This window comes from Callionymus lyra, chromosome 13, assembly GCF_982586985.1.
Source record: "Callionymus lyra chromosome 13, fCalLyr1.hap1.1, whole genome shotgun sequence".
In the NCBI taxonomy this organism is placed as follows: domain Eukaryota; kingdom Metazoa; phylum Chordata; class Actinopteri; order Syngnathiformes; family Callionymidae; genus Callionymus; species Callionymus lyra.
The window spans coordinates 21,802,505-21,826,727 of record NC_141830.1 but is presented as its reverse complement, the minus strand read 5'-3'; the positions used below and the strand labels follow the sequence as shown (position 1 = coordinate 21,826,727).

Sequence of the window (24,223 nt, the reverse complement as noted above, 5' to 3'; positions counted from 1 at the left end):
ACTATCTCGTCTTAAACTGTGAGTTATAGCATATCAAGATTGAGAAAGTTCCTTCCATGTTATGATGTTTGACATTCACACATTCCCTCCTAATGAGCCCAGACTTCGCTCACGCTTATTCCTGTGATCAAGTCTCTTTGATTATAACACAAGATCAGCGACAATCTTTTAGACGTCAACTAATTATGCAGCTTTAGAAGCGACAGACCTGAATAATATGCCTTTAATTGAGAAAAACAGTGTAATAATAAAGATCATGAATGTTGCCTATATACTATTAATGTGACCATTCCCACCTGCTTTAGGTCCAGCGTTATCGTCACATAGTGATATTTTCTTCCATTCTTGATAGACGGACTCTGCCACCAGCTATTGGTTCCATCGATGGCGTATTCTATTGGATGACGTTCTGGAAAAAAGAGGAAGAAAAATCAGTTTCATCTTAAGTGAGCACATTTGTCAAATCTGCTCCAGGTGAGGCTCACCTCTTGAATTCTCGCTGTTCAGGTGGCAGGTACGACACTGGGGGTTGTTGATGGGCCGACCCGGTACGTGTTCCACCAGCTTACAGTACATCTCTGGACGTGTGGATCCACAGGTGGCGTTGGAGGTGATGTCGGCCATGGACGCCAAGTTCAACACTGCTGGGAACAACCCTGAGCACAAACACTGTGTAAGAACGCTGTGAAGGTGAAGGTAAAATTGTTGGCACCAATTGTTCAACCATATAAAGCAAATGCTAAAAGTTTAACAAGGAATATCTGACATGGAATACATGCAAGTCTTCAATCAGAAGCAAATTTTCCACCATAATACATCCATTTTACTTCTGAGGGACAGACACCATGAAATGAAGAGAAAAAATATCATTTTTGGAAGTTAAGGCGAAGGTGGTGAGTTGCAGTTTACACTCCAATTGTGATCCGAGGTCAGGAGGACTGAGCCGTAACTTCTCTATCAGCTTCTCCGCTTAAACAGATCTTGACACAGACCACATCTTTTCACTTGAAAAGAAAGTTCAGAAATACAGCAAAAGCGTCATTGCCTTAAGATATCTCTTCACATATACCGTAAGCAGAGGTTTTCAGAGATGGAGGGAAACTTTTTTGGCTTGGTTTCAGGCTTGAGTACAGCCACTTCATCAAAAGCACATTAATTCAAAACATGTTGAACAAGCACTTTTTCTCCACATCTACTGTTCACAGGTATTTTTTCACTGCCCAGGCCGATGAATACAAACTCCGAAAGAGCTCATTGTATGGGAAGTATGTTTTTCTAAGATATAGGGGAAGCCATTAGTCAAGTTTTAGAATGCAAATGGACTTTTGTTTACCACACTGTGTACACACCGTGGGTGGTTTTATAAACTGCGAAGAAAAACAGATAGCTACTCTCCCCTGACAAAACTGCAGAAACTAATGTGAAAACTTTATATAAAAACTATGGGTGTCAATGTCTACACATATAAACTGTTACATAGATTAAAAATAACAGTTTGTAAAAAACAATAACCATTAATATATTATAAATAATAATAATATAAAGTATTGTGTAGCTTCATAGTATAACCTTGCAAGGGTATTACTATGTACCATTATGGAGTAATAATATGGTAACTCGCTTGGAAGTTAAGCAACATTTTAACAGATTTTGGAGCGAGTTAAGCAAGTAGGTAAACCAGAATTAATACATAAGGTTTATGGGGCGCAATGCCAAGTGTATGAAAAATAAAGAACTTTTTTTGTAACTGTATGTAACCTACAAAACCTCGACTATACATACTATACAAATAAAACGTTGACGCCCCTAAATATTGACCATGTTTTCCATATTACAACATTTTTTTTTTACAGTTATTCCCAAATGAAACATTCCAAAGATTTTAGGGATTTGTTTAAGTCAGATGATTAATCAAAATAAACAAAACCCAGCGGCAAAAACACATGTTTTAACACACGGAAAATGTCATCCATCCGTGTATGTCGGAAACTCCATAAATTTAAAGAAATAAACGAGTATGTGTTGTGTTTATTACACATATCCTGAAGCATGTTGAACAATGTAAACACAGATGCACTCAAACGTGTTGTAATTGTAAACAGATGACACTAAAGAAGCCTGTAAAGTAACACGGTGGAGGAACTTGTGACTGCACGGATGCCATGAATGTGAGTCCAGATGAGCGCAGCTGTTTGTCCAGATGTCATCCGGGACGAACTGTCAGGAACATCTGAGGCAACCCCAAGTCTCGCTCACAACATGCACATACTTTCACACTTATTCCCACGATGCAGTCTTCACAACGAGTCAACAAGTCCCACACCCAATCGGTGATCAGATCTGAGAATCCTCCAGCAGTCTTCCTTGAACACATCCATTGAAAGTTATAGACAATAGACGTGCATTAATGCTGTCATGTGATACCATATTTGTATTAACCAAGAATGGTCCAAATGCCATTTTCTTGGTTGTTAGGGTCTATGGTCTTAGACTTTTCTTGGTCCATAATGGTGTTCTTAACCAAGATTATTTTTCCACTCTTTCAGGTTGTAATAATAAGGAATAATGTTGTTGTCAAAAAGCCTTGACTCATGGGAAGAAAACAAGAGGCATCGTTAACAATGTAATAGTAATGTGATAATAACTATAATGCAAAACGGTCTATTAAGAACTAAGGTAAATGCCGTTTAAAATATTTAAATTTAAAGATCATTATTTATACATTATTTTAATTCATAAAAAAAAAATCAAAAAATCGACTTTCACTGCATCGCAGTTACACAGGCAAGTTTTTTTTTTCGTCTTTCTCCAAGTCTTGGTGTCTTGACTTGGTCTTTTCAAGCGTTTAGTGAATGGCTGTAGAAAAGAAACCACACATTTGTCGTAAGACATACTTGAGCAGGCCTTGCTCCACAGTTAAAGAATCTGCTTCTTAATGTTTCCGTGAATACTTGATTGAGTTTTTTTCCCCTCACAGTTGCAGTCCAATTTATGACAGCGACTTTTTATGAATGTCAATTTCTTTTGATGGAAATCTGATTACATGTAGCACTCTGACTTTGGCAGGAGATAGCACCTTTTTTTTCCCCCCATCTCTATTTTCATGTCGTACAATAACAAAAGATAGCGACTGAGAAAAGAGAGGGGAGCCTGGCTAAAGCTAGGGTTTCGATTTCACAGTCCCTGAATGACAAGGATACAATGAGTGTCTGCCTCCAGGTCTTTGGCTGCTACTGACACACACACCACTACCCGGGTTCATCACCTTCCATTCTCCATGCTCTGATAACCATGGTAACCCGTCTGTCTGTGAGTCGGCCTGTCTGTCCGTGCCGCTATCTCACATCTATGCTCTGTTAAACAGGCTTTACTGCAGCCTGGGTTCCAAATGATCATACTTTCAAAACGTATGAGCACCTCTGGTGATCAGTGTCGTTGCAGCAGAATTTCACTTATAATTGACTTCATATTCACAGTCATATAAAAGCCAGACAGATACTTAACAGCGAAATACATAAATTGAGATGTGTATTGTCCTTTAACGGCTGAGGAAATTAAAATCTGGATGTATCCACACCTCTATTGCCAACCATCGTGGAAATAATAAAAACAATGTGGTTACAGAGTCATGAACAAAACTCGTTCAATATAATCATCTTTCAAATTGAAAACATCTTCAGTTTTTCCAATATTTGATTTTCAAAAACTTTTTACAGAATAACCTCATTGGAATTATTAGTGTGGTGGTACTCATTTTTAGGCTTTTTACCGAGATGCAGACTGAGGAGAGACTCATACAACCTGGTGGATCTTGGTCCAAGCTCGAGCAGTAAGAGTTGAATGACAAAACAAAGGTCTGATATTTTGCACCTGCTAAGGCGTATGTAGCAAACTCTATGTCTAGGGTTCAAATCTGGCCTGGAAACTCATATGATGGGGCCAACAAGAGATTTAAATAAGTACAGTTTGGAGAAAACCGAATTAAAAAGTATTTTCAAGTCATTAAAGCTTTAACTCATGCCTTATAAGCACTTTTTTGTACATAAGTAAGTAAGTACATAAGTAGGAATATCCCTGGATGGAAAAAAAACGTTGAATCTAGATTAAAAATGGAGGGTGTTGAATTGAAAATAGTAAAGGGAGAAGGCTTCTCTTAGCCTGGACTGTGGGAGTGTAATGGCAGCACTTGAAGGCTGCCATTATAATCACAATGCTTAAGCCAGTCATTAGAGGCAGTTTCACGACGAGATTGATGACAACTGACACAAAGTATGTTGTTTGTCACCATTGTTATTTTTTGGAAATTGAGTTTGCTCGGTGTGACCGAAGTCAAAGATTACTCTTCATTTGCGTTCATCAGAATGAGTTTTTCCTCCATCGGCTACAGCTGAACCATTTATCTACAGAGCACTGTCAGAATCCAAAGAGATACGATCGTACAGTCGAGAGGATGATGCCATTCTGCGAGCTTTGAACTGTCAGTAACTACTTATTTATTATAAAAGTTCTTTATTTTTTCACTATAAATAATATGTCACAGTAGAAAGCGGCTCTCCGTACATAGTGTGCGTCAGTGTGTGAGCGTGTACAAACGCAAGCGTGTGATGGATGTGTTGTTGTTGGGTTTTGAGGCTAGATGTACGTTTGATGGAATAAAAAGAAGGTTGAAGAAGACAGGATCATCTCTCTCTGTATCTTTCCCTCTTTCCAATGTATTTGAAGGGGGGGAGGGCATGGAAGGAGAGATGAGTAGAGAAAAGAGAGAAAGATTGATGGATGAGGTGAGATGGATGGAGGGATTCCTCGAAGAAAGATGGAGTGTTGTTTAAAAGGGTCAGGGTCGGCGAAAGGAATGAGGGATGAGACGGTGATAATCCAGTACACACACAGAAACGCACACAGGCAATCTGCAGTGTAAGTTGTATAATTTGGGCAGTGCACTCAGGTCTAATGAATTCCCTTCCAATTACACAACCTGACTTGTGGTGTTGCGCACAACAGAAGTTAAACATGAATCACTCCGACCAATCACAGAGTTTCAACAAAATCCAGTTATTCAGGAACTCATGTGGTTTGTTGTCAATTAAATATAATTTAACAAGTGCCGAAGGTTCTGTAGAAATACATCACGTACAGATCACTTACTGCGGACGAAGCATCAGGCCATGCAGCTAAAGACCATTAACTATTTGTTCACATTCATCTATACATGCATTAGTGCGATCTCTGATGACCGCAGATGCCTCACTTCATTAAATCCCTGTAACCATCAAAATTCTGACGGACTCATTAATCCACCGCGTTATTACCTCGTCTCTGTTTCTTCCACGAGATGTAGATGAGATCAGTAACTTCAACACATGAATGATGCTCACATATGAAGCAGTTGAGCAATGGGACTGAACTATACATGATGTAAACTTTTTTTCTTTAGATCACGAGAAAGCTGTTATTTTCAGATGTAATCTCTATCGGTTCAAAGATTTAATAAATCATTTACTGTATCGTGGCCGTGCACATAAGAAATGAAGTGAAGGATTCTTATCTAAGAGTATTTCCTCTGGTTCTGAGTCCATCCTCATGTCAAGTTAAAAACAGAGATGCTACTCGAGATTTAACAAATTGATTTATATTGAAATAAAACAGCATACTTTCAGGGGAGGGATAAATACACTAGTGGTTATTGTGACATTGTGGCCATTCTAAAAACAACGACAGCTATAGACTCTTAAAAGATCTTCCCAGGGAAGACATAAAATCAACGCTTGATGGAGTCTACTGACTCCTTCAAGAAACATCAAGACATTTTTATTTATTATATTTTCTGAGACTCCTGTGTTGTTTTCGGTGTTATCTTGACCTTTTAAGTATATATTTTAGTGGGTATTGTTTTGATTGTTTAAGCGCTTTGTGACCCTGGTTTGGAAAAGCGCTCTATAAATATATATTACTTATTTACTTACTCTGTTATGGGCTTAACAAGGGTTAAGTTTCAAACCCCTTTTATAGAAGGTTCACATCTATGTAGATTCTACTAACGTTGTGTGGTATATTGGAAAAACTACTTCACTCTGAAAGTCGCTTAAAACTAGACGAGAAGGTTTTTTAGTTTGGGGTTTTGCCTCAAAACAGCTAAGGAAGCATCTAAAAGAAACTGGACCCTAGAGGAAACATGAGTCAATCCCAGCTGTTGTTAAAACATGTTTTTTATCTGTGTCTTTTTTTTTTATCTGACATCAGTATTGTAAGCAACACATTTGTCATGGACACAGAGATACAGAGAAGATGAAGCAGGCTTGATGCTGTCAGCAGATACCAGCGCTCCACTGACATACCCTCTCATTTCATCTACACATAGCTTAACCTTCGTGGTCAGCAAGAAGCCACCTTTACCTTTTGAACATAACAGTGGGAAGCAAATACATACTTTACATTTTCCGGTGAATTCTGCTGCAAGAAGGTTTAGGTAATCCATATTTTCTTTTACTTACTTCCCAACATACGATATAAATTTCAATTACAGTCTTGCTCCGAGGGGTTCAGGAAACGCTGATATGAAAAGTCAACATCCTGTTCTCTGTAGGACATCCTGCGCCGGGAGTAACAGTTCCAGTCAAGACATAATAACCGAGTGGAGAAAAAGGTTAGCGGTCACTGTCATTTGCTAAAAATACATAAACCGTTATTAATTGATGCAAGAAATGTATGTAAAGGTCATAAATTGATGAGTTTTTTGTTTTTGTTTTGAAGGATTCAGGAGGACAAATGGTTTGGAAACGTGTGGACTAGAGGAGATACATTTTGGGAGAACCAATGAGGATTTCAGACAATTGGAATTATCTACATTAATTTGCAATATTAAATATAACACTGACTTTTTTGCACCAGAAGCTACATGATGAAATAACAGGTGTACATAACATGTCATGTAAACAAAGCTAAACATCTTGGATAGACATAGTACCAAAGATGGGACAAAGAGTCCCTGTAAATGTGTTGCCACACCGACCAAAAATACACAAGAAATATTGCTGTTTATTTTCTTGAATAAATTAACAACAAATTCAGCGTACTCTGCAATCTGTATAACTTTTGACTATTATAAGCAAAATAATTTACATGAAATACATATACATGTATCCTAGGACAATCATGAAGTCAGAAAGTACTTGAGTTTAGTAAATCAGGGATTGTGTTTGTCAGTTTGTTTGCGGAGACGAGCATCTGTGTGGCTCATCTTTCCAGACGGTCATAAAGTCAGACTAAACAGGAAAACCACAGAGTTATAGACAGTTAATCGGGGGCTCAAAGAAAAACTGACAAACACGAACAATGTCAGTAACCTCAACATCTCTGCTGAAGGCAACAAGGATGGAAGGTTGAAAGTCGGTGAAACCACCAACCCCTAGGAGGTTCACCTAGTGGTCATATTCAATTTGGAGATTTGGCTGAAAATATCTGGCTGTATAAAATACTACACAATATATATATATAAACTCAACCGCATTTCTTTAGACTCTCCCACAAAGTAAGGACCAGAGAGCTGTGCAGGACTGACTTAAAAACTTTTATTATTGTAATTCTTTCAGTGTTTTTTTTCTTGCCCTTGAATGAACAAAGTCACAACAAATGTGTATTTGCTCTAAAGTAAGACTAGGTCCGATGAAGTAGTTATAGTGTTATAGCGCAACCTTTCTGGCTTCAATTTTTGAAGTCTTCCTCTCCAAAATGAAATTGACATCATGACCATGTTTTGAAGGTATTACTTATAGTTCTACCCCATCTGAAATCTCAGCGAATGAGCGGTTACGAGAACCATTATGAGGTAATAATAGCATCCCTCCTCCTTCTGCCAGCTGTAATCACACCCGGCTTTGTTTATACAACGAGCCCCTTGATTGTGGAGACTTCCGGGATTGATGACACGTGGTGACACACCTTATGTTTGAATATTCACAGTAGGCTGGGTGGGGTTATGGGGAACAAGATTTAATATCCAGAAAACAAGGTGTTTTCAGTGGGCGGGGCTTAAGACTATTTTCTAATGTAAATTTGTACAAACAGACAAACTGATGAGTACAACAGAGGTCCAATATATATAAAAAAAGACACTTAAATCATCACATTAGTTGCCCTTTGAGCTTGACAATGACACAATCCAGCGTCTGTATTAACTTGTATTTTCCACAACAACACAAAAGTCACTAGAAAACCTCAAAGTTGAAGTAGCTACTACCAGAGGACTAGTGCCTATATCAGAAATAAAACCTGGGGATCAATGAATCCATGTTTTTAGACGCGGGGATTACTCCCCACACAAGGCTGCCTCACCCACAAAAATGAAACCATACAAATTCTAGTCAAAGGTGTGAAATGATCGTCTCAACCTTGATGTATTACAAAATCTCATAAAAAAAAAGCCGTCACAAGACATAAATTGTGGAACCTGCGAGAGCGATTACGTGCAATAAGCGCTAAATAACAGCAAGTGTCAGCCGGTCCAGCAGTAAATCTATCTGCTGATGATACAACTCTCTCCCACACACACACACCACACACACACACACACACACACACACCTGATGAGGCAGTGATGAGCACGTTGGTAACAATCACTTCAGAGACAGAAGTGCAAGTGTGTGCATCTGTGTGTGTACGTGTGCGAGGTAGTGTGGGTGTATGATTTAAGCAGAACTCCACGGTGCTAGCCTTGCTTAATAATTACAACCCACCCTGCAGCCAAGGCCAAAACACACACAACACACTGTCTTGGGGATATTGGGAATATGTTGCTGTTCGTAATGAAAACATGCCAGTGAGCAGATTTACAGGAGAAAGCAACTTGATCTTTGGCCCTGTAGAGATTTATCACTGGTGGAGAATCTAATCTTCTCTTAGCTACAACCTCTACGCAGCAGCAGACAGAATATCGCTTTTGACATTTGTCTTTTGCTAAACAATTTGCCGCTAACTGCTCTCGCACCAGGTCAGGAGGTTTCTGCAGGAGATACAAATGATGTGCAAGTATCCGTGAGCCAACATGTATGTGGCTGCTTCAAGAGTGTTAAACAAGTTGACCTCACTGTAGAAAGCAACTTTTAAAATATAAAATCTTTTCTACACCATCTGGAATGAACCAAGTGTCTAAATGAAAAAACAAACTGTTATTGAACAGAAAGTTTAGGGAAGTGTTTACCAGTCACAATAGTCTCTCTAAGGAAGAATTTTAGGATCAATCATAGTAGGTACAGTTTTTTTCGTACGAATAAACAAACTTGAAATTTTCTCTAATGCACCTAATGTATTCATTCTGGTTGTGCTAACTGACCTTAAACCGATTTTTTGGGTAAACAATCTTTCAAAATGTTAAAATGGGAGTGTGAAAATACGAAGCCGAACCAAGAGGCTCTGTTGTTTAGGCTACATTATCACTTTTTAATGGCGGTGGTAATAAGGACCTCCACCACATCATGGGATCCAGAGTTCTCTCCAGCACCTCTATACTCTCCTCTTTTCTCTCACTGTATCATCCCTCACTCTTCTCTCCGTCCATCCGTCTACCCCCCCATCCTTCCTCCCAGCCGGTCACAGCAGGAGACCGTCAACAACGAGCCTGGTTCTGCTCGAGGTTTCTGCCTTCTGAAAGGAAGTTTTCCCTCGCCAGTGCCACACTGTGATTTACCCATTATTGAGTTGCTGGGATCTGTTTTTCCATTTATCCACTATAGTCTTATTTCAACTGTAAAGTGTCTTGAGATAAATTTGTTATGTTAAGACACTTTAAATAAAATTTAACTTAATTTAATTTAGTACTATCATGCGCTTAAATGATATTGCACCTTATAGTCAGAGAAATGGGGTAATTGCAAACTCTGGGATCTGAAACATTTATCCTTAATTCCAGTCAATTAATTTTATTCAAGAGCGCCTTTACAAACTTTACAAATAAAAACAAATTGTAAAAAATGAAGCATAAAATCAGTGTGATTTAAAAAAAAAAAAATCAAGACGTAAAGCTAAGGAAACCATGTTTGGTTCAATAGTGCAAGTAAGTAAGTAAATAAGTAAGTAGGTAATTTTTATTTGTATCACGCTTTTCCATACCAGGGTCACAAAGCGCTTAAACAATCAAAACAATATTCAATAAAGTATATACTTTAAAGGGCAAGATAAAACTGATAACACAACAGGAGTTCCAGAAAATCAAGGAAAAGCCTGAACAAATAGAAACGTCTTAAGATGTTTCTTGAAGGAGTCAGTAGACTCCATCAAGCGCAAAGAGAGAGGAAGATTGTTCCAAAGCTTAGGCGCAACAGACTGGAAGGATTTCTCTCCTCTGGTCCTGAACCGTGCAAAGTAAGTAAGTAAGGAATGGTTATTTGTAAAGCGCCTTTCAAGACCAGGGTCACAAATTGTTTAACAATCAAAAACAATAAACAGTTAAAACTATATACAATAAAAGGCCAAGACACATAAGACAAACACAGGATACGGTTAATACTAGTGTCTTGAACAAAAGAGTTTGATAATGCCAAGATAAATAAATGAGTGGCTAGACTTGGTTATCGTTACTGGCCTATGTTGGTCTCTGAAGGTCTTCAGAGACCAATATATATATATATGATTTCAACACGGACATCTACTACTTACAGCTAAGAGTCTCAATAGGTGGGTTGGTTGGCAGTTTTCTCAAGGCATGTGTCCATCTTTTCTCTGGTTCTGTCGGGACTCAGTGACACTCATGCCTGATCTGACTAAGAAAACAAGCTAATGGAGGTTGTATTAATGCCTTGCGATGAGTTCTGCACCATAACAATTGGTTACCTGGACCCGTTACATTTCTGGGAACATTTTCTGGTACACTTTTTCTCTAGGGGGCGAACAAGAACGTCTCAGAGCCAGTCAAAGTGCTACTTATTGCAACCCCATGGATGTTTGTAAAGTACTCAGCAATAAAACAAACTTGCCAAACATTTGCCAATGTTGATAAAAGTTAGTATTACTTAGTATTACAGTATATTATGTCAAGCCTTTCGGGCGCCAGTGCCAGCAGTGGTTACCACGGTCACTTCCCAATTGTAGGGTTGGGTGGTTTTTATGTTAGGTGGTTTTACTTTGGACAGGTTGATTGGGAACTTATGGAAATTGTCCAAAGGTATGAGTTTCCCCATAAGGGAATAAACTGCAGAAAATTAATGAAATGTTGTTTTATGATTCCAGCATTTGCATCCGCACTATTCATCCTTCCTTCTGATTATTTTATCACACTATTAACATCAGCTCATTTCCCTGTTTCTTGTGTTAAGTTGCCTTATGGAAAATATCACACCTTACTGCCCAAGGGGTCTCGGACCATACCGATCTAAAGGTTTTGGAGCAGGCCACGACAAAGAAATGTTGAGCATAATTCCATACGTGCAAAATTAAACTTCCAATGTTGCTTTGAAGACGACATAAAAACATCCGTCTCTGCAGTGGCTTACGATTCTATGCAGATCCAGGGTATGTCTTTGCACTCGTCCCCAAGTCTTGAGTGAGTGAATTTTGTGTTTGTCAGGTCAGGAAATAACATCATTTTCTCAAAGCGGACTGTGGACTCACAAGGGATTATGGGTAATTGGAAATCCAGATGGACGCGCACATGCTTCCAGGAAGACACATTTACAGAGGAGATGGAAACGAACACACGGCCAACAACATTATTATTGTTCATCCTCGTCTCTGCTCTACTTTTATTTCTCTGATTCGCTTCTCATTTCCTTTTTCATCTTCTCCCTGAACAGCTTCCTCTCTCGTCCCACTCTATTCTCCATCCAGTCGCTTTAGGCACAGAAGAAGTGCTATTGGCTGCAGAATGGAGTAGGAGGCTCCCATCGGGACAAATAAGGGAGATATGTAGAGTAGGCAGCACCAGTAAACATGACTAATATTCACACTGCATCCACACAAACAAAATGAATCTCCCTCATTTTCTCCGGAGAGCCGCGCTCCAGGAGTGAAGCAACGACTGGTAGCACTCGGTCCCGACTTCAAGATTGTTGGCTGCAGGCTCCGACAATTAGTCTGAACATTTTACAGTCTGTTAACAGAAACAATTCAAAGTAGGACAACGTCAATAGAACCCAAATACAAAGCAGATGTTTAGAGCCGGTTCACCAACAGTACTTCCAAAACAAGAAGCAGATTACGACAGTGAGCGTTACATTGATGTTGCATCCATGTGTGGGGTTACGTTCTGAAAACCCCCGCATTCAACAAAATCCACAAAGAAGTGATTGTTTAATTTTTCACTTTTCAAATACACGTCTAGGCCTCTTAATCCTTCTTATTCTCTTTACAAATCATTTTCTTAACTGTTATTGACATTTTCCACATTCTCACATAGTTCACATATTGTCAAAACATAATTTTAATAACATGAAATTGTTAATAAATACGAAGAGTAGATAGAAACAGTTTATATATTTATATAAACATTTATTTAACTTGCAAACTCAACATGGCATACAAGTTTCCTTTTTTTCTCAGTAACAGTGACCTGAACTGTATGCAAAGTGCTTTGCCGCCCAGCAAAACCCATCAAAGCTTCCGATCACTTCTGACAACATAGACTACAATTTCACAGTATTATAGCATCCAATCAGCCTTCGCCAAATAGAGCGAGGTGTAGAAAGGCATCATGGGAGTTAATTTTTTTGTTGGCAACCGTAATTAAAATGTGTACTGTCTAATGATTGTCAGATTGTAATAGCGTGAACAAAGACAAACGGATGAGCCATTCCCGACTGCAGCTATATTTAAATATGCAATTATGTGTGATAAAAACCTTAAAAACAGCGACAAATGAAAAATCAATTTTATTTTATTTAATCATCTTTATCCTTTGTGGAGTCTCTTATTAGGAGATAATTCATGTAGAAATATACAATTTTATTTCTTTTAAATGTAGGTATGAATGCTGACGAACACAAAGAAAAGAATAAAGAAAACCACAGCTACTGTGCAAATGTTATTGTATCATATAAGAAAATATGTGTAAACAATGGTCACAGAAAGATTGTTTCCCAAGGTCAACTGATCTACGAAGACAATATTTTCTAAAGGTGAATGACACAACGATTGAGACGTTTCCTGCAATACTCACAAGCAAAGCAGGAAGTCTGGAGTTCATGGAACTCTACATAACTTCCTCTAGAGCAGCTCCAGGGCTATTTAACGTCCAGAACATCATCACCGTGTGTGTCCACTCCGAGAGGGAACAAAAACATCTTGTCTTATACAGACTTTTCCATAATTACAGTTCACACCACAGTGGCATTAATGGATTCTTTTGTGCTCTTTTATTACTTTGTCCATTTTGTGTTGCTTCTCTGTTGCAAATAAAGCTCGACAAAGGCTTGGAAAATTCAATAGCAGTGTTTAGTGTAAGGGCTTTATGTGTCATTAACATTGTTCTAAGAAACAATTTGTATCAGTCAAATTCACATAAGAAAATACTATCTTCATCCATGTGTGGAAACCAAATGTACGACTGTACGAGATGAATTTCCGATGGTTTTTCTGGATCACAAGTGAATCTTTTGATGAATTCATAAATACAATTGTCATCCATACATGTCGGATTCGAGTCGAGCGGAATGGTCTAACAAGACTCATGCTTTTACCAGGAGTTAACATTTATTCCTGAAAGATGAAAATCAATTTGGCAATGCAATTCAGCAGTCCTTAAAAGTGAATAGAAATCATCCCCCTGTGCGATGATGATATAGACGCGAGACTACCTCGAGGGAGGAGGGTCTCACATAACATTAAAAGATGGAAATTGATTTTGACAGCGCTGAACTACAGGTTGCTGACTCATTGTTTCTGTGCAGCACTCATGACTACACATCTGCTATTATCCGGCCCCGAGCTGCCACTAACTGCTCCGGTAAGGGAAATGTTCATGTTACATTGACCGTAGCTGAAATGTGAGTTTGACTATAATTCACTAAAGAGGCTGGTTGAGCCGCTTCTTTGTGGGAGTATATAGCCTTAAAACTGTGGGCTTTATGTCGACGATCAATACACAAATTTAAAAATAAGTTGCTGCTGCTGCTGCCTCCAGGGAGGTTATGTTCGATGTGTGTATTAACAGAAAATAGAGAACAAAGAACCTTATGTTAAAACAAACAAACACTCATTTTTAATAAATAATTCATTTTAAATATATAATAAAACAAATGCTTGCAGTATTCTGACGTGAGGTAAAGGAAGACAATGTCCCCCTTTTTTTAAGTGACCAGCATAGATAGGTATCTCAAATATTCAGTAATCTAGTTCAAATCTAACGTTTTCCAATTTTTCTTTAATAATGCAGGCTATTTAATCATTTAAAGCAACACTTCATAAGATTGTCACATAACACTTTCTTTTTCATATTTTTGATTATTTTTGGTATCACTCATGCAAAAGAACTCCATGATTATTCTTTTCACTTCAACAATTTGTTTTGGGACGACAGCCCTGAGGGTTCTCAACATTACGACACAAATGCTTTTCAACAGTGGGTCAGAGATGCCGGTTTCATCAAAGGCTGAAGTACTGAGGTTACATTCTGTAGCATCAAGGAGGAAAAACTGAGAAAAAGCGACCTAACAACAACAGCAACATGACCAAGCATTCTGGGGTGAATTCAAGTCAGCCTTCATGAAAATTACGTTCAACCAGTTAGGGAGAAGTGATGTCGATTTTTTTTTGCCATTACATAATATTTTCTCAAAGATTAAACATAGCCAAGTAAAGGGAAAGAAAATATTGTCAAAGAGAGCACACTCTGGAAGAGGCTGGTATCACTTGGCACCTGAAGAAGAGCCTGATGAAACACCACGTTCATAAGAGCAGTGGTGAGCTTTACATACTTATATTCATTATAGTGATATGAAATAATAACTTAATGATTTTAATTCAGCCATTGCATAACGATTATTAAATACAAGACTATTTTACCTTTGACTTGCTGTAAAGACTGCTTTTGTTTTTTACATTTTATATTTATACAAAGGGCAATTGTTCATTCCAAAGATTCAGATACATTATGTTTTAAAGGTTTTCATATTAGGGCAAGTTTTCTTGGTATGTAAAATATGAGCTTAAACCGTAAATGTATCAACTGATCTACATACTAAGGTGTAATGATGTTACAAAAAAGTAGTTTTTCAGGGAACACGTAGAATTTTGCTCTAATTGCATTTGGTTTTCTTTCTAAATATATTAAGTCAAATGCTTAATCCCTATTAATAAGTATTAAAATCTTTCAAAATTAACATTGATGGTCTTCGCTGACCTAAAACAAAGAAACACTTTTAATTAGCAGTAAATGTCTTAAACTTACAGGTGTAACAAAAAGGTTAGGTTTTTGGGAAATTAAAAAAATACTTGGTTGTCACAATCATAAGTGTAATTAGAATGAAAGCTCTTTTTTTATTCTTGTTGTTATATTGTTTAGGACATTGTTTTTTTTAACATCAGCCAACGTTTAAAAAAAACTAGCTTTCCTGACTGAAGTTTAAGTATGTATCATCTAATAGTTCAAACAACACTTTGCTATACATTGCTATGTAGGTACAACGCAGAACTGAATTATAACATAAGTATAAGTAAGTTGAATATAGTATAGTAATAGTAAGTTGAATATAGTATAGTTGATGTGGGCTATAACACTGTATAAATAGTACAAAATAGTACAAAAATTCAAGTAAGTCTTGTTCCGTCAATACGCCCAATGGCCACCGGAATAAGAAAGTTGTGTATTTGGGAGTGTTGGAACATCCGGCATTTATTACCGTGCAGCTACAGACAAACTGCTCCCAGGGTAGACATTGATTTTCACCCAATGGATCTCGCCGTTAGCAAACCTAATAGCTCGGTGTGTAATGGGTACATGTTATGAATGAGCCCCAATGGGCTGGTGAGGAGAGCACAGTGGAGAGAGGAATGGATCACTGGAACGAGAAGAAACATTCACACAATATCAACAAAGATCTGCACAAAAAAAAACGGTTTGATCGCAAAGGTGCGAGAGAGAGTGCAGACGGAGGAGTCGTCGGGGAATAGGCCCGAGTTGAAAGGGCCGCTGCTATTTACCATTACTACTAATAGGTTTGAAAAGGAAGCAAGTCGTTAGCTAAATGGATAGCTCCTAAATGACACATTACCATGTTAAAGGCTGATTCCTCTCATTATTGGAGATCTGAATCCTCCATGCATCACCAGCTAAGGTAGTGAGCTGGCCAGTGCTGGAGACCTGCTGCCTCAGCAAAGAACACACACACACACACACACCCACCCCCACACACACACACACACACACACACACCAGAATCAGCAGAAACGCACAAGGGAGATGGACCTCAGGGGAAGTGTGCACTGTTGTGAATAACTATGTTAATGTGTAAAGCCATCTGAGTTTTAGTAAAAAGACTGGAAGGATTTTCATTTAAAGTCTTTAATTAAATTCACATTGCTTTGATTTGAAAGCTAAATTTCACTCAATATTATTTGAGATTAAGCGAGAGAAAAGTCTAAAAGGTACTTAATGCTTTGTTTCAACATGACAAATCCCAAAAAATGTTTATCCCCGTTCTTCATCAGACCTCAATAAATGAGGATTTGTTTCAGTCGGAACGACACGAGCCAGGTTTATGTCGCGAAGCAGAGCAGACTGAATGACTAATTCAAAAGAAACAAGATTTATAAGCACTTCAAGAGTGGTTCAAGAGTCATTCTGTAGCTGAACAAAATTGTTAATACTTTATTTTAGCACATTTTAATTCAACACAAAATGATATTTTTCACTTTTTATCAGAAATTGTTTACAAAGAGGGCGCACACTGGCGCACTGCTTAGCGTGATCGCCTCACAGGAAAAAGGTTGTCGGTTGGCTTCCAGGTCGGGAGGGAGGGAACTTGTGACCTTTCTGTGTTTGTATGTTCTCTCTGTGTTGCATGGGTTTACTCCGGTTTCCTTCCACACAAACATACAGACGTTGATTGAGAATTTGGGGAAATGGTCCTTAAGTATGAGTGTGTTTGAGCGGTTGTGTGTCTTTGTGTGTCCTCTGACAGACTGGCATCCTGTCCAGGGTGTCCCCCGCCTCTCACCCGAATTGGGATAGGCTCAAGCCCCTCCACAACCAATATAAGGGATTTGTTTGAATAAAAAAATGATAAAATATAGAAAATAAGGGCACAAAAGTGTGAGCGGTAAGTCAGCTTTAAGGGCCTAATATCATGCAGGACAAACTTTTACTGGTATGAATTAATCAAAATTGTTGGTGTCCCAGCATACATTTAAAATATGAGATAAAACGTTCAATTGATCTTCTCAGATTTCCTTTCTTAGGTTTTTTTTACAGGAGGTAGGTGAAATTAAATCTGTACATCATTTAGGGAGAGAAAGATTGTGGGGAAATGTTGTTTTACAGGAATATAACAAAATAAATGGAGCAAGAAATGATCAAGAAAAGAATAACGACGGAGGTTTTTCTTGGTAGCAAACTTCTAATGGAAGATACAGTACACCACTGCTGCCATTAGAAACACAGTAAAATCAAATGAAAATGTTGAATTGAGATATGATTGGCCCCGCTGTTGTTTTTTTTTTTTTTCTATATTTGGCTGTGAGTCTTCTGGCTTCTGGTTATGCAGTAGCCTGCCAGTAAGGTCATGTAGGACACCTGGAAATTAGCTGCGTGAAACAAGACTCCAAGCTTGTGCAAATAAACGTGAGGATGTCGTAAACTGATTCATTTCGAAGCCGAAAAAACCGTGACTCTTTCCTCCACACCTGAAAGTTGCTGCACATAAAAACGAGCTGCTTGCAGTGCCGCTGCCAAAGCCCTGCACACCTACACAAGAGTATTTCACCGCTCTGATCAGCAGACTGACAATCTAATTTGGCTTGTGCTGGAAAAGACCAGCAATGTTTGTCTCGGAGGAGAGCAGAGCGAGACCCTTACGACATTACAAGTGAAACATACAGAGGTCTTTGTTAACAGGGTCCAAATCAGCAGAGGACAATGAGCACGTTGAGTTGCCAGAACACAACAGTGGGCTCCGTGAGGAATAAATGTGCTGACGGACCACCCACCTCCCACCCACTGTCAGAAAAAGCCTGGGGGCCCGGGCTTAATGCTTAGGTCTGCGTTCCTCTTCGGGGCCAAACAGGGTCAACAGAAGAAACAAAAAGTAGGAGTCTTGCAGATATTAAAAATTGAATTAAAAGACCTTTGACTTCATAATTCCACAGACACAGCCAAATGGTTTCCAGGATATATAACGTGTGCCAAGTTTAAAATAGACTAATAGAAGGTGCTTTGTTTGACCCAACATAACACGCCGAAAAAAAAGACATTTCTAGGGATTCTAGAGAGTGAGACAATACACACTCGATGATGATGAGACAGAGATGGACATTTAATAGAAACCGAGAAATGTCAAAAGTTCCCATTCATAACTATTACTCTGGTGCTACTTTTGAGGAGTAAAAAGGTAGCTTTCAGTGAAAGCACCAGGTTTGGCCCAGGACATCAGCTACAGGTCTGGATTTGCATGACACCTAAAGGATGGCTTGAGATGGTTTAAAGTAATGAAAAACTAGACCGGCCTCTCCTGACAAACACATCTGCTGTGATTCCAGCATAACAAACATTCCGGATGTGCCAGAAGATCTCGCCAAATAACAACGTAGCAAAGATGATTATAGAGAAGGGGTTTTGAATAAATGGTTGACTAATGAATGAATCTGCATTTGCATCTTTGTTCATGTTTATATATCCAGGACCAAACAAGAACTCTTTGTAAATAGTCCAGGCAAACATTTGGACATTGAGAAATAAGAAACCGTCTAAGGCAAATTAAAAGTGTGTCGACTATTCCTTGAATTGTGTTTATATCTGCAGTAGTGTACGTGTTTTTGTTTGTGTAACTGTCTGGCTGAGAGACGATCAATATTTTAAACAGAACCTCACTACCTCATTCAAGTTATTGACTGGACTTTCGGCCTTTTGGGATGGAAAGATTTGAGCATGATTTTTGGAAAACTATATTTATCAAAATTGATCCAAACATGTCGTGTTAGAAGAGTGTGGAATAAAAAAATAAAAAAATGTATTTAATGGGTATTTGCTCACATTCAATGTTGTGTTATGGGAGCAAACAGGCTAGTTAGCTCATAACCACGTATCCACACCTATAACGCTTCAACTCAATGGATTAACAATTAAGACAAAGAATATTGGTGGATTTTTTTTTACTTATGAGGGCTGTACAAACTTTCATTTCACCGCAATACTTTCAATGAATGTATATAATGTTAAGGTCAAAGATCCTAACTTAAATCGAGGTTGTGGTCAAGCAAAATATTTTTCAAAAGTGGTTTACTTAGGTGAACAGAGACTTGGCCAGTCACTCTATACCAAACTATATTTTGAAACATCTAAACATAAGGGTGATAAACTATGTACGTTTGTTACAGTGATGTCCAAAATACAGTTGGTTATATTATTCTTACATTTGTTTCTTCTAAAAACAAAATCATTTGGTTATAGATCTCATATGTCTCCACTATTATACTAGAAAGTGACAACTTATTATGACAGCCAGGATTGGCGATACGATAAATATCACAATACAGGGGCAATGATACAATATATTGCGATATATTGCCCGAGTACTTGATTTTGGCATTGCAGAATTTACAGAGCTCATGATTCTGCTTTCATTCATTCTGAAACCGAAATGTGCCCATAAATCAGCTGTAAAAGCTTTTGGAGACGACTGTATCCTCTCGTCCTCAGTCATAGCTAGGATCTCGCAGTATATTGATATAATGAAATCTTGCAGCTGTGTAGAATGTAATGACTGCAATTTTCACACACTTTAAAATACAAACCATTTAAGACCTATGAATAAAATAAATGATGAATGAAAGTAAGTAAGTTAGTAATATGTAAGTAGGTTAGTAATGGTTATTTCTAAAGCGCCTTTCTAGACTAGGGTCACAAAGCACTTTAACAATAACAAACAAACAATACACAGTTAAAACTATATACTATAAAAGCCAAAGACACATATGTAATTTAATAAAATGTTTTAATTTAAAACATATTGATAATACAGTGCTATTAAATATCAATCCAGCATTCTAAAAATAAATATTGGGATATTTAAATGAATCAATATTTTTATTACAACCCTTACTACAATTTTGTTATTATCCATTTGATATAATCCATAATAAAAACATAGAAATATTTCTAACCGATTACGCCCCTCTTCGCTTTTGCAAAGCTGTGATAAACAAAATGTTATCATGAAATGTAACCTTCAGAAACATTTGATTTACCTAATTGTAACCACACCTCAAGGTTAACTGTGGTCGATAGAACTCAGCCTCCACTCTGTACTTTGCGACCTGAAGTCAAAATAACATTGTGAAAAAGGCCAATTACCCAGTGCTTTGTGTTACCAGACTATTATCCCCCACAAATTCTCAGTGGCCTCTGTCCGCAAACACAAATCATTTTCCCACTATTCCATCTTATGTCAGATATGAACATTAGCCCTGCATTATTCCCACTGTGACTATGCCTTGGACCTCAACATTGGTAATACAAAATATAATGGAAATGCAGAATTACATCTAGAATATGTGCTTTTCTTTCCACACACACACACAACAATGAGAAGAATGGTCACTAGAATAATGGAAAAGCAAAAACGTACACATGACCAATGGCTATTTCTTCTTATATTCCACTGCTGCCGCCTGTGTTTTCTTTTTCTCACACACACACACACACACGGCACAGGTGTGTAGAAATGTTAAATCAAAAGCTAACCTGGGCATTCTAATAGACTCCTATTCCTCTGATGCTTTATCAGCTCTATCACACAAACATTCAGGCCAAAATAATGGCCTTTTTGTTTGCTGCCCGTGTGTGCGTGCACGCCTCTATCAAGGAGCTGTGCTGCCACTGCCTTGTGTGAGCAGAATACTAATCCCTCAGTCAAGCCGAAAAAGTAAGTGAAGGGTTTGTGAATTTCCCTTTTTTAAAAAGAAATCTCCTCAATAATTCTCAGATTGGCTGAAGTGCAGTCCATTGATTTACTGTAGGTGAAATCACAGACGACGTTCATGACGTTTTTACACGATAACTTAATTTGATATATAAATGTACTTATAATTTATTTAAATGAATGATAAAATTACTTAATTAAAATCTTAAAGGTAAGGTAAGGTAAGGTAAAACTTTATTGATCCCTCAGGAGGTCTCCTTCGGAAAATTGTTTAGCAAGCAAAGCTGTCATTGTTAAAACGTGGCATGGTTACTTAATAGGGATGAACCTGCAAAGGTTGTTTTGGTGTGAGAAAAATTGCTACACACACATGTAAATATATATGACACAGTACAGATTGGAATCCAGTAAGATCTGGAATCCTACTAGTACAGATTGAAATTCCAATCTGTAATCATGCTACTGAACTGGGATCTTACTTTTGATATGTAAATCAGAGAAAAAACCTAAGTTAATTACTTGGTATAAAAGACCTTATTTCCTTTACATTAACACCCCACCATGTAAATAGATTGGAGTTTATCCTGGGACAGATTGCGATTGAAGGTATTTTAATCGCGAATTATCCTCTGACAAATTTTGATTCCAGTCTATCATGGGACAATCCGCAATGGTCCAAATGAATAAGGTCTATGACCTGGACCAGATGGCTGTCTCCATGGTTATAATGTGTATTGACGGAAGGGTTATCAGATATCTAGAATATGAAGTAACTCACCTAGAATAGTAATGGTGAATGTAGGTTTACATATGCTGACATTTTAGGTGTGAATGGATTCAGTCTATTTTCCAAAATATTTTTATGTAATCCGAATTTGAATTGGAGATTGTCCTGGTAGAATTCCCATTTTTCCTAGGACAGATTGAAATTCCAATATTAATATCCCAGTTCAGTAGTAGGATTACAATCTCCAATAGTACATATTGAAATTCTAACCTGTACTAGTAGGAATCCCAATCTGTAATAGTAAGATTCCAGATCATACTGGATTCCAATCTGTACTATATTGATAAAGTGTGTATTAAATAAAATATTTTTCAATTCATTTATTTTTTATTAACAATTAACATGAAAATGTTTACAGCAATTTTGGATTTGCAGGTGGAGTGGCTGAGGACGAGAGGATATGTTTGACTCCAGCTGCTTTTAAAGTTGATGTTTGGACATATTTGTATGTGTATGGAAATATATCACATTGTAATATATATGACTACTTACTGCTGTGTGCCGTCTTATACAGACATCCATGACCTGAATGTTGTACAGAATGAACACAGAAGTTAATCATTTAAACAGTGCTGCTGCTGAAGAGAAAGAAATATTTTCTTGTAATTATAGAGAGAATAAGTAGTGTGTCTCTTAAATCTAAGCTGGAACTAAAGTATTGGGATAAAAACTAAAAAACTATGTTTACGTCGTCTTATGCTAAATTAAACGTTTTTCATTGAAGCAGAAAAATCTTTCTGAACTCGTTTGCCAGAGAAAATATTAGTTCTACAATCGGTCCATGTGGAGGATCTTTGGTACTCTAACTCAGGACCACATAGCAGGGAAGGGTCATGATAACATGAAGGAGAGGACAGAGACCAAGTGAGGTCAAAGATCAAGCGTGTGAGGGGTTAGAGGTTGGTTGGATATTGAAGATCATGACGAAATCGTCACAGCTGGACACTCGCACAGAATGCAAGGAAAGACTTTGAAATATCTTTACCGAGAATATCTGAAGTGAAGTCATGTGTTTGAACGGATATGCAGTATTACTAACTAGTATTACTCTAGGCCAAACTACACTGTAAAAATCCTATTTAGAGTCTCAAACCACAACGTTGTGTCGCAACACTAATAACATTCAAGGTATATTTTCAAAAGCCACTTGAGTTTAGTTATCATAGGTCAAATGGAGGAAGTAGTATTGCAGTATTAAGACGATGTGGTAAAAGATGACGCAAGGCAATTCATTTTACTAAACTGATCATCATGGCAACGTAAACGCAATAAATTAAACATAAGCATCTTAATCTAAGGTCACTCTGTACTTAACTAATTTGTTTGTTTTTTTGTTTTGTTTTCAAGCAAAATTATTATTTACTTCAAAGAGACCATAAATGCATTGTTTAAATGACAAAAGTTAATAACAGTTTTATTCAAGTCAGTTGAATTTAAAGTTCAGCCAACAGTTTCTAAACATCTCTTGATGCAGCATCAATGTACCATTGAAAGAAGCAACAGAGAGGATCAGGAGGGACTGAGAAGAGCAAAAAGAAAGTAGGCGAGAGGCGATAAAGGAGGGGAAAGTGTCTTGAACTGCGTGTTTGTGCGTTGGAGGTCTGCGGGGGGGGGGTGGGATTATTGACACCATGTGTTACCACAGGAAGTTCCTTGGGAAAATATAGGCAACCAGAAAGATCAGAGAGCAAGAGGGAGGCGGGCCACACTGTAGACGGAGCTGCAGAGGTCACTCTAAACTCTTTGCAGCTGTGTGCGTCACACCAGCGAACACTGCTTTAGCTAAACATCTGTATTGTCGGCTTCCAGCAAATCTGACAGAGAACATCAGCGTCACTCTCCGGCTCAGCAAGCCGAAAAAGTAATTCTGTTTTATGGAAAAAGGGTTTAGCAAAGCTACTGTCAGTCCTTCAAATAAATTGTCTTTTTTTTTCAATACATGAGAAGAATATTCTAGGGACAGAAGCAAGTGACTTCAAAGATCTTGAAAATATACACAGAAATTTACAACATGCAATCACAGATTGTTCAAAAGGGAAATAAAAATTAGCTGAAGAATTAAATAAGTAATAACATGAATGCAATTAAAATAAATAAACCTACCAAAAACAACATAAAGGACCACATTATACATATAAATACAAAAGCATAAAATAGACATAATTATATAAATTTATTTGTGAACCTAGAAACATAATAGCTTTTTTAATGTTTCCAATATTTACTCAAATTATTTTGAGGTGCAAGAAATATTAAAGGACAAAGAACAAATAACTTGTAGAGAACTAGAGCAAGTTGAATTTAGAGTAAATACAATTATACGTACAAAACAAAATTCTTGAAAGAAGCATTTTTTCTACTCTGACATCATGAGGGC

General features: G+C 37.7%; 1 protein-coding gene across 3 annotated transcripts in view; it reads right to left on the bottom strand.

The window, feature by feature from the left end:
* The window catches only part of lama2 (laminin, alpha 2), a 158,828-nt gene that overhangs the window by 127,889 nt on the left and 6,716 nt on the right, over positions 1 to 24,223 (bottom strand). For all 3 annotated transcript variants that reach the window (XM_087804981.1, XM_087804982.1, XM_087804983.1), the window contains exons 2-3: positions 486 to 656; positions 297 to 409 (exon numbers count right to left, since the gene is read on the bottom strand). In XM_087804981.1, coding sequence (XP_087661107.1) covers positions 297 to 409; positions 486 to 656 — 284 coding nt within the window. The remainder of the gene's footprint in view (positions 1 to 296; positions 410 to 485; positions 657 to 24,223) is intronic.